The sequence below is a fragment of the Paralichthys olivaceus genome, chromosome 2 (assembly GCF_024713975.1).
Source record: "Paralichthys olivaceus isolate ysfri-2021 chromosome 2, ASM2471397v2, whole genome shotgun sequence".
Classification (NCBI taxonomy): Eukaryota; Metazoa; Chordata; class Actinopteri; order Pleuronectiformes; family Paralichthyidae; genus Paralichthys; species Paralichthys olivaceus.
The window spans coordinates 2570301-2582630 of record NC_091094.1 but is presented as its reverse complement, the minus strand read 5'-3'; the positions used below and the strand labels follow the sequence as shown (position 1 = coordinate 2582630).

At 38.5% G+C, this 12330-nt stretch overlaps 1 protein-coding gene across 1 annotated transcript in view; it reads right to left on the bottom strand.

The window, feature by feature from the left end:
• Positions 1-4777: 4777 nt before the first annotated feature.
• Positions 4778-12330, bottom strand: part of LOC109641025 (sodium- and chloride-dependent taurine transporter-like) — a 29569-nt gene continuing 22016 nt past the window's right edge. Inside the window, exons 12-15 of the mRNA XM_020105331.2 lie at positions 11591-11693; positions 10643-10743; positions 10145-10315; positions 4778-9393 (exon numbers count right to left, since the gene is read on the bottom strand). Coding sequence (XP_019960890.1) covers positions 9235-9393; positions 10145-10315; positions 10643-10743; positions 11591-11693 — 534 coding nt within the window. The 3' untranslated portion in view covers positions 4778-9234. The remainder of the gene's footprint in view (positions 9394-10144; positions 10316-10642; positions 10744-11590; positions 11694-12330) is intronic.

Genomic DNA, 12330 nt, shown 5'->3' with positions numbered 1-12330 from the left:
ATAAAGACACACGGCTTTGTGGACAGAGACACCAACATAAAGACACATCTTTGTGGACAGAGACACCAACATAAAGACACACATCTTTGTGGACAGAGACACCGACATAAAGACACACATCTTTGAGCTTTGTGGACAGAGACACCAACATAAAGACACACAGCTTTGTGGACAGAGACACAGACATAAAGACGTACAGCTTTGTGGACAGAGACACCAACATAAAGACACACAGCTTTGTGGACAGAGACACCAACATAAAGACACACAGCTTTGTGGACAGAGACACCGACATAAAGACACACAGCTTTGTGGACGGATCTTCTAAAGACATGTGTGTCTCTTTGTGTGTGTAGCACATGGTTTTTCTTCTCTGTGCTGTTCTGTACATTCTGCTTCTGCTGATTTAATTATGCCCGAGAACCAACTGTTACATAACCGGTCCGGCACACGAAGTTCTCATACTGACACACACACACACGCACACACACACACACAAGCACCAACACATGTTAAAGTACTTTAACACACACACACACACACGTTTTATAATCCAAACATTAACACAAACCATTATGTGACAGATCTTTATCGTGATTCCACCAGCAGCAGTGGAAAGCGACTACATGTGGGTACAGACGTTAAAACGACACGAACCCTTCAGACACACTTAAGGACCGACTTCCTCCAACAGCTACACAACGACGTGTCGACAGTTGACATATGATTGTGTGATTCAGGAACACAAGCTCTTTCTGTTCAAGCTGCTTTGTGTTGAGTATCTAATCATATTTATGTGTCACTTTAAAGTTACCGACGTCTTTAAACGAAATAAGGTGATTTATTCTTTCCTTACAACAATTCTGCTCAAAGATAAAGTTAGTTTTTTAAGTATTTCAGTTTCGTACTAATTACGACCGGACATTGAAATATTTTATTTCTCCTCTTTATATTCTTGACGTTTATGTTTACTAGTAACTTTGCAGGAAACTTTCCAAATACAAGACAAACAGTTTCGGAAGTTGATGACAGATTAAACTGAGTAGTTTGGACAACATCAGCAATAACAATCCAGTTTATATCATTTACCATATTCTATGAAAGAGGCCATTTCCTATAAGTCTTGAAACTCAAAGACAATCAAACTTTAAATGTAGAAACAAGAGAAATGGAGAGATGAAGAAAAACATTAATAAATAAATGTAGAAATATAAGAATTAATTCATGAATGAATGTAGGATTTTTTAAATAAATTAATGAATAAATCCAGATACAAAAGAATAAATTCATTTAGAAACAGAGTAATTGTAGAAATATTTATATACATTAATAAATAAATGTACAAATGTATATGGAAATGTATCTATATATAAATCTGGAAAGAAAAAAACAAATGTATAAATAAACACAGGTAGAAACTAATAAATAAATGTAGAGGTATAGAAATACATTAAATCGTAAATGTAGAAATATATACATTAGATAAAATAAATAAATGAATGGATGTAGAAATCTGTATATTGAAATACAGAAATAAATGATGAATGAATAAATACATCCATATATATTTTAGTATATATAAGTACTATAACTTATACATCTTTGTTTATCTATTTATTCTAGTATTTATCTATTTATTTATCACATTTTTTTCTCTTTCAAAGGAAACAGTCATTAGTTCAGGTGGAACAAACGGGTTTATTTTGGGTTTCGGTACAGTGAGGGTGGAACCGAGGGGAAAACCCAAACCCCACATGAAGCTGAGGGCGAATACAACAGGGGGGATAGAAAGTCACAACAAATATGAAACATGTACGTTCACATGTGTCCCTGAGGTGACACGTCGAGGTAACCACAACATCCTGGAATCAAAAGTTCGACTTTCTCACCATCTTCAGCTGCTCCTCCATTTCCTGTTCCTCTTCTGTTTTTGCTCTAGAAGAAAAGCAAAAGTACAAGAAACCATATTCAAATGTTGGCTCCGTGTCGATGCCAACAAACTGTCCTGAAGATGAATTGCAACCAAAGATTCTCAGCAGAGACGTCTATTCCTGGAGCTGGAAGGCAGAGAATGGAAATGTCAGCAGTGTTCTTTCTTTTCTTTTTCTTTTTTTTTTTTTTTTTATTACAGTGAAAGATATTTAAAGCTCAGGCCACAGAAAAACAACAGTAATATTCCTCTTATCCAAACCACACGCTTCCTCTGAGCTCCTGCAGAACGTCAGGATCAATAACCGCAGCTGAATTAGTTTTATACCTCTCTGGGAAAAAATTATAAATCACAACAAAATAATGACAGAGGATTAGCGGCCGGATTCCCGCAGAGCTTTCTAACGACATAAACACAGAATCTTAAATGAGTATTTAATGTTGCACCGTAAATACTTTCCTGGGAATCGTCAGGTTTAACGTGACCCTGCAGATATTGAGGGGAAATCACAGAGTGTTGAGTACACACGTCTGAGCTTTTGCTTCCTTGTTGTGCGCCAGATGTTGGGGTGAAAAAGATTCCATAACAAACCTTGATTCAGAACACACAGCTTGATCATGCAGAGGGAGGTTTGGGGCTTGTTTGCACAGTTTCTCCTCTTGTTTTCGCTGGTGAGGAGCTTAGGTGAGTGATTTCTGTTTTGGTGTATTTCTGTTTTGGTTAGGTGAGCACACGCTGGGTTTACTCAGCTCAGGTTCTGTGGGTTGTTCGGCCCGAAGACGAAAGCCAAAACAAACGTTGAGCTCTGCAGAAACAGTATTTAAGAGATGAAAACGTTGACGACATGAACAGCACATGGAATAAGAGTTGACTATAAAAGGAGAGAGTCTGGTGGTTGACTTGAATCCACCTGGGCAATAATTCAAATCAACGTATGCAAGTAGGTCCACGGTTGATTTGTGAAGGGACAAGAACATTGTCAGAGTTTTAGTTTTTACGATATCTGGAAATGATTAAATGCTCAGTGGACTGAAAAGAGGCAAATAATCATGTTCACCTAAACGATGGCAGGTTATCATTATATTTTTATTGTCATGTAGAAGTAGATTAAATCTTGTATTACAGGCTCTGAAGGATTAAAGTTTATGACGTTGTCAAAGGTATTTTGGTGCAAACTAAACTTGATTGAATGATAAGAGTGTGTATGTGCATGTAGAAATAAATGATCCTGCCAAAAGAAGATAAATTAATATCGAGAATTGATAATATTAAAATGTTTTCTTGGTTTCAATCATAATACACCAGACACGTTATTACTTCTAATCTGTATAAAAGTACACATTAGTTCTGTGTGTGTGTGTGTGTGTGTGTAAAACAATCCATTAAATGTCCAAACAATAAAAACTCAGCTCATTTTCTGAAGACAAATTTTTTATTAAGAAATAAAAAAAAGTTTTACACCTTTGCAAAACCTGTTCAAACACATTTTTTTTCTATTTTTTTTCTAGCTCACATGTTGGCCATAGAAATAAAAAATAAAACCTTTCAAATTCTTTTAGAAATGTTTTTTTCCTTCACCAAGGATTAAAAAAAACATTTTCCCCACGTACATTCTCAAAAAGGAAGGGCTGGTATTCAGGTATAATGCAGGAAAGACCGAGGCGTCGTCGTGGGAGACGATGCTCGGAATGAGTCGCAGAGGATGGGGGAGGATTGGGAGTAGGACTCCATTTCCCAGAGGCCTTAGCGCTGAGATTGCCATCGTTCAAGCAAGTAAAAGCAGAAAACTTGATTCAAAATAATGATTTTCTTTAAGTTTCAAACCAAAGAACAAAGATGATCTCTGCATTGAGGATGTTTCAGAGCAACTTCAGTGATAAAAGCAGATGTGTCAGCGCGGAGCTCACATCTGTGTGATTCAATGTCGCAGGAACAAAAACAACCAGACTCCAAACTCTGCCGATGAGTTGAAAAGTTCAAATCTGACTGAGTCTGTTCTTTTCTAGACGAACGCAGAGTTTTCAGTTTCCTGACAGAGTATTCTGGTTGCAGGGCCTGGTGGAGGAGGGTTTGGTTCAGATAGAAACAAGCAGAATGTAGAACTTACTTATTTGATAAAGTGGGTTTTATTGGATTTACTGCTTCAGTTGCAAAGGGACCAGTTTCCACCCAAAAGCAGCCAAATTATTCCTCCAAGGTTCCATCACAAGCCAAATAGAGACAAGAGCCATATAAGGATGTGTTTCACTCTGCAGATGATGCGTCACAGATTGTGGAGTCGTGAACTTTGGCGGTGACATGTTTCTGGAAAGCTGCCTGATGTTTAGCAACAGAGCAGTAATGAGATTCAAGTAATGAGAATTAGGGCAATAAGAGGAAATACGCCTGACTGTTCAAGAATAAAGCTGTAAATTCACAAGCTGTTGTGAAATAACACAAGAAAAACGGAATACATTTTACGAAATCGTGCAGGAAATTGTCTCTTTTGTGGAGAAATGATTTTGTAATTTTGTCAAGACACAATGAGACCTGAAATCCCTTAGATGCTTATTTCCTAATTTAGTTTTTTTTTTTCATTATTCGTGTGGTAATTTTTCATATTTTCTCGTTAAACTCTGACTTCATTCTTGTAAATTTACAATATTTTTCAGTTGATATTCAAATTTTTTTCCTGAAATATAATCGTTCTTGTAGTATTTCGACTTTGTTAGTGTAAATATACGACTTAACGAAACCATAAAACTTTTATTCTCATTAAACTTTGACTATATTCTCATAATTAACCATTTTTTTAATTCAATGACTTAATTCTTGTAAATGTGTGACTTCGCTCTTTAATTTAATGACTTTTTTTCTTGTAAATTTACTTTTTATTATGATATTATGTCTTTATTATTGATATCTCAGATATTTTTCCTTCAAGTACTCCTAATACTCTGTAGTACAGAGAGAGGTATGCGGATGGAAAGACGGTCGGCTTACTGGCAGTGTCATACTTCTCAAACTCACTACGTAGAATTTGCAAAGAAATTCAGTCGAGTAATAATTTTATTCTCAGTGCATTTCAAACCACATCGTCTTTGATGGAATAGTGGTTTAGTTTAGTTTCACACTGCAGAGCATTTTGTTTTAATTTAAATGGACCCTGAAGATTCAAAAAAAATATTTTCTTCAAGAATTCACAGGCTTTTATCTCACGCCAAAGGTTAGAACCACCTTCAGACAAAAAAATAAAATAATAATTTCTACAAAGTATTGCACATCACAAATTGTAGCTTTTTCTGTTTGTTTTTTTGATTGATAGTTCTACAAGTTAGTCCAATGACAGAAGTTCAAATACACGATATTTGGAATAAAAAAAGGCAAAACGTGACAGACACACAATCAAAAAATAAAATAAAACAAGAAAACTGCTCGATTCGACAAAAACGAGATCAACAAAAATAAAAAGTAACTAATTCTTTTCTTAACCCCTAAAAAATAAATCTTCAGAAATTTTTTACATTCACCCGCAGGTGACGTTCACATTTCAACATTCGGCGGTAAAAACTTGTGCATCGCTAATGCTTCAATTCTCCTGCAAAATCATTATCTCTGAGAAAACAAGTCAGTTAGCTTAGTTTCATTGGTTTTACGTAGGCTAACTGATGGGAAGTGTAAAAAGGCAAAAGGGACATGAACAAACTGTAAATATACAAAGACAGGCTGAATAAACCAATACATGAGTGCATGAATCACAATTTCTGGTTCAGGTTTCACCAAAAACAAGAAGGATCTCAGCACCGGGGAACTCTGATAACACGAGTTAAACAAATGCATGTGTCCGTTATTTAAAGTCTCCATCATTTTTAACAAACTTTTTTAAAAAGCATGAAAGTTTGTCAATAAAATAAAGGTAATTGATTGAAAGTACAATATTTTTGCAGATCAGCTACACATGAGCAGATATATGAAACCCGCAGGTGGATGCTGAGGTTTGACAGGAAGCGACGGTAAATATTTGCTAAATTTGGAGGCTGTGTTATCGCAGAAGGCTCTGGAGACCGAGGCCTTCCGTTGTGTGCTAAGACCCTTCTGGGAAACCGAGAACCAGGTCTGTACAAAAGAATAAAAGCTTTGAATGTGTATTAAAACGGGAGGTCTGCGATGGGAGCTCAGCCGTACAAAGACAACTCATATAGGAAAAGTTTGTCACTGTATGAAAATAGATGTGTGCTGCGGATTTGGTCTCACAAATCCCTTTTAATGATATGAACTACTTCAGTCTATATGAAGAAATCGAATAAACTTTGTACTAACGCTAGAGAGATTAAACACGAAAAACAGGACCTGGTCGTACAATCACGTCTGATGTTTGATTCCTGCAATGTGAAAGCGGATGGTGACGTGGTTTAGGGAGAACGGATGGAGTTGAGGTGTTTCGACAGTATTCAGATATTCTTACGTCGGAGGTCAGTGAGAACCCTGAATAAAAAGATGGCAGTGTTTATCGTTATTCTTCTTCTTCTTCTTCTTTTTGGCCTCATCACTCGATATGAAGTCCAAATTATACAAGTAAGGTGCAATTAAAAACTCACTTTGATTCACTCCCACTGTATTTTTGCCTTTGACTCTGGATAAAATAGGCAGTAAAGGTGTGATTTTTTTTTTTTTTCCCCCCCGTTCTGATCTAACGGCCTTTCGAGCTCGATGAAAACATAACTTCACTGCTACCGTTAAATTTCAACTCTTCGTCACCCACAGTTTGATGTCTAATATATTTTTTGGGGATGCTGGGATAATAAAAGCACTACAGAAAAAGGTCCTGAGTGGATGGTCGCTGGTCACACACATACACACATTGGAAACCCCTTGTTACACAGACATATTTAAAATGAATGCAACAGTTGTTCCCGTCCCACATCGTCTAGATTTAGTTGTCAATGGTTCACATTGTCGATATTATGGCCCCTTGCTATTGTGAAGAATGTAATGTAGTTTTATTTTTGTCTTTGTTTAAATAAAGATTTTTAAAAAACTCAGCCAGAACTGAAGCCGACACTGTAAATGTATCACAGGGAACATTTCTCTCTGTGTCCGGTGACTGACGGAGTTTGGACTGAGCCGGTTTCAATGGCATCAACTGCTCAATTTCATTTGGTTCTGCCGCATCGACATCTGACGTGATGAAATTCACCCAATTCGAAATAGTAAAAATTATTTGATTTTGTCCTTAGAATTGGTTTTTGAACAGTTTGGGGCCCGTTGTTTGAATCCCGAGCCCGATGCAGCGCTGTGACCATGGAAACTCGACCAAACTCCGTCGGTCCGCGGCTCTGACGTGTCAGCTGCCACCTCTCACAGTGTCTGGACAGGAGTTTGGCACTCAGACGGGTCGACAGTCTGACACTGATCTGCTGGGAAGCGTCACCCAACCAATGGTTCAACGCCGCAAGTCGCGGAGTCGGTGACACGTTGATTTTAACCATTGGCTCCAGTGCCCTGCATGTCTGGCTGAGTTCATCCAACTTAAATACTGTCACCTTGTATTTACAGAAGAGGAAAAGCTATATAAACCCCCAACAACTACAAACTTACAGATGGAGCCATTGTAGAAGTCCCAATTTTTTTTTTTTTTTTTTTTTTTAGTGTACATTAAACTGCTTGTTAATTATTTTGTCGCACAAGAGAAAATATCTGGTAAAAATCAGTTGTGTTGTTTGGAAGCCAGACGTCGGCGGAACCAACGCTGGAGAACTTCACCACGAGGACTGTACTACAATGGCGGCCACTGTAAATGTATGATTTGTATAATAGCTTAGTATTTTCACCAGATGAAAGAAGTATTCCTTCTTCTATGTAAAACTACAGCAATAATCATCAATAGTGAATACCAATAACATTATAGTCTTAATAAAAAAAAAAAATCTCTAAACATTGACAGAGGAAAAAACTAATAATAATGTCACTTCCTCTGTAGAAAACAAAATAAATCCAATCCAAACTCGTAAGCCAAGAGTGCCTAGTGCAGTCACTAATGTACTGTAAACTGGTCTAGGACAGAGAAAGATAGATAGAGAGATAGATATAGATAGACTGATTAGCTACTACTGTACAGTACGCCACAGACAACACACTCAAGGGTTCAACCTCCACACTTCAAATCCTTTCAGATACGTCTCTCTTTGTGCAGGAGCGGGTTCCCCCCCCATGCAGCGCAGTCTCAGTGCTCGTTTCTCTTTGACCCATAGTTTACAGCTATGGAAGATGGGAGATATTTGTGCTAAGGTGCGTTTAAGAACTAGGGTCCTCCTTTGATAAGGGGCGTCGGCTATGGCAGTGTCAATTCTATATATATATTTTTATTTTATTGTTTTAGCTGCAACAGGCAAGTTTTAAAACTCAATGCCCCGAAGGAACAACGACTTCAGGAAGCTCGTTGGTACCAATCCAGCTGGTCTGCGATTCTACGAGAAGAAGGAGGCGGCGTAAGAGAGGAGTTTGACTTTGGTGGCCACAGCTTTGGGTTTTTTTGCTCTTTAGTTTAGTTTCGTCGTGTTTTGCTGATAGAGAAGTTTTTGATACCAGACTTTATTTGAACAGAAACACGTCGATCTGCAGGTTCGCACATTTACGTTCAGTATGGTCGTGTTTGTTTCTGATTGGAAAACTTTTGCCTTTCGCAGCTGAAAAAAAGTTTCAGCTTCTACAATGTATACCCAAATACCTCCAATAGATAAAAACATGACTTCAGTTAATACTGCTGTACCTGCAGTGCATCGATCTCCTGCCTCTTAAAAAGCCGAAAACTGAACCCAGTGGCACATTCGCTCAGTCAGAAAATCTGTATTTGTTAATCTATGGTAAGTGTAGGTAACATTTTTCGTATAGTGGCTACGGAAGCCTGTTTGATTCAAAGACTCGATAACCACCTTCTTCCTTATTTTCTGCTGGTAAGGACCAAATAGAAATCCACCAGCGTATCACTGAGCTTTTTAAATAAGACAAGTGTGGGACGATTTGTGGTCACATGAATATTTGAAATAAAATACAAAAAAAAAAAAAGAAAACAGCTTCTGAGTATTTCAGAAATAGATTTGAAATGTGATCGCTACCCCTCTCAATAAAACCACCAACAGCAAACTACTTCCAATGTACTCCTAAAAGATTTGAAACTGGAACTTTTTTTTTCTCCTAAAAACCCTTATCAGTCCACCAGACAGACAGATAGACAGATAGACAGAGAAGCTAGCTAGCTTTAGAAGCATTTCAGAGGACAGAGAGGAGAGGAGAGCGATCTCATGGAGAGCCTCCACCTCATTCCTTTACATCATCGTTTCTACGATGGTGTGGGTCGGGGCCTTCATCAGGAGGCCCTTGTTCCCATTGGGATCCAGTGGGTAGGTGAGGTCTTTGGGGCCACGGTGGTCTGCAGGACGGGAGCTGGCACCACCACGAACCGGGGCGGCCACCGCCTTGATCCTCTGCAGGAGGGAGGGTGAGAGGATGGGGGGAGGAGTAGGTTGAAGAAAGGGATGAGATGAGAAGGAGACGGGAAAGAGAAAAGACGTGGTAAGTGACGAAAGTATTGATGGAGAGACGTTGAAGGAAAGAGAGGAAACGAGTGAGTAGTAGCACAATAGGAAGATGGGACGGAGAACACGAAAAAGAACGAGATGTGATTTTAAAAACTGGTCTTAAAACAAGCAGATATGAGCAAAATAAGTTCAAATGGAGCAAAATAAGTTCAAATGGAGCTTGAATTCAAAATTTAAATTACAAGTAAATTTCTCAGTCTGTGGAGCCGCCTTCCTTTTTACTTTTATGTTCTCTTGCGATTTAAATTGTGATTATAGCCACGCCTGTTGAGCGGTACTTCATGCCCAGTTCGAAGTAAAGTTCAATAAGCCGATTAAAATGTGTGGTGACATTCGGTTCTGGTCGGTCACGTTAGTTAGATACATTTTTACAGTGCACACGCCTGTAATCGGAGAGAACAAGAAATGACCACGTGTCAGAGAAACAACGGTGCAGCTTTGAGTTCAGGTCGGGGTCAGTTAGTTTTTCTCTCGGGCTCAGACGGGTTGAAAATGCAGCCAAAGCCACTAAGACACAAGGATCAGAAGGAAACTAAACTAATCCACCCAAAAACTCTTGCAACGACCCTTCAGGCTCCGTATGAATCAGTAAATATAATCTCTGACCTGAACCATTAAAAAAAAAACAACCACCCACCTCAATGAGCGGCCCATCAGATTGAATGATCTTGATGACAACCACCATGGGGATGCAGATCATGGAAGCCAGGGCCAGAGTCCAACCAATTCCAATGGCACCGTCAGGATACTTGTAGACCTTGTTATACGTCAATGGCTTGTATTTGACCAAGGAAAAAATAAAGCAGCCCTGAGGAGGAGAAGGAACAAATGCTTGAATCAAAGTTCGTCTTCATCGAAAATCCCCAAAAAGTTAATTTACAGCAGAAATACTTCATGACGTTTTTTATTTCCTAACATTTTGGTACGTTGAATTTAAAGTGAGCGCCACTTCAAATTAGGGATTTGTCTCTTTAAGAAAAGTGTGAGGAGGGGTGAAGCAAAGAAGAAAGATCATGATGACACGAAAACAAGTTTCAGTGAGCGGAAAAGTTCTTAGAATAAAAAGAGGAAGAGGTCAGACTCTTGTCATGTGCCGCAGACTGAAGTTAACGGATGTCAAAAGAAAAGCTCTTACCACACACAGTAAAGGAGTGATGACAGACCAGCTCCACTTCATCCATGGATTTGGTCTGTAGCCAATCATGTCCTCAACCGCATCGTAGAAATTATCAACGCCTGCGGAGACAGCAAAATTAATTATCTTCTCCGAAGAGAAAAAAAAAAAAATCGCTCAGCAAAAGAATGTACCAGGAAGTTTAACAGGCAAGGCGATATTATTTGTGATGCACATTTTAATTTGAAAGTTCTTTAAAACAGGACATAGAACATTTATTCTCCCAAACTCCTGCGATGGCCCTGGCTTTGATTTACCTTCACGCTGTGTAAATATCTACTCATTGGATTAGGTGAATTGATTTTGAATAGTTTGTTGTGATAAAATAATCTACGGTAGAATAAGTAGATTCTCTTTTCTAAAATTGAATAGAGTAGCTTGTTTTGCCTAATCGAGGTGGGAGGATGTTACCACTTTGGTCCAGCAGATGGAAGTGTATATTGTGTGAGTATTACGTGACAGCTTACGTAATAATATTTCAGCAAAAACGAAGCGGACGGGAGAGAGCAGAAAAATGCTTGATGACAGAACCTGCACCTCTTAAATCCAAACTTTAGAATGTTAAGTTTTTTTTCTTGTTTTCTAATGAAACTAGCTTAATGAGCCGGAGCAACCAATTTTAAATTAAAGCGTTTTGTGATGTGCATTGCAATTGGAAATATAATTCATATCATTAAAAAAAGAAAACTCTTATATCGAATTGTAATACTTGTCAATTTGGAATAAATATCAGATTGACACCCAAGTATCGGGATGGTATTGAATCGGGTGAAAGATGAATTGTCCTCTCAAGTGCACAGCAAAGTGGACGTCACATTCAGCACACACAGACATCACAAGGTAAAACCCTCTTCCTGTGCACTTCAGGAACCTAAAAAAATAAAGATATTAAAGAGGGATGTTACTCACCATAAACCCAGGCAACAGCAATACATTCAAAGAATGCCACCCACAGAAGGCACACACCGCTCGCTGCATAGTAATCAAACAGCTGGAAAACATACATGCCACCCTGCACAGAGACAAACAGAGAGAAAGACAGCTTGACAACACTGCTCAGAACATGTCCTTTTTTTTTTTTTTTTTTTTTTTTTTAAATCATCTCTATATTCCTGCATCTTTTGTTCCATTCAGCTTTATCACAGGAGGGTTTTGCACTCAGCTACAGAAACACACTTGTTCAAGTAGCATGTGAGAATTAAGATATGTGGTGTAGAGACAGAGTATACAGAGATATAAAGAGACAGACCAGAAGACATGTCGCCACGTGAGAAGACAACTGCCTCCGAGTGTGTGTGCATGAACATGCCTCTGTGTGCTCACGTGTGTGTGTGTGTGTGTGTGTATATATATAAATATATATGTGTGTGTATATATATATATATCCGTGGTGATAACTGTTTTAACAGTCATGGGAATCCTAAACTTAAAACCAGGCCACCGCAGCCATAAAAAGATGTTGTCATGGGAACGACAGAGAAAGAGGGAGGGTGGAGGCGAGGGAGGCGGGGCATTAAAAAAAAAGAAAAAAGAATGACAGTGAGAAGGTTACACGTTGTGTGAGGAGAGGAATGAAGGGTGGGAGGATGGTGGCGGTTAGGGAGGTCGGAGGAGGAAGAGAGTGACGGTATATATTATGGTCGTCAAGG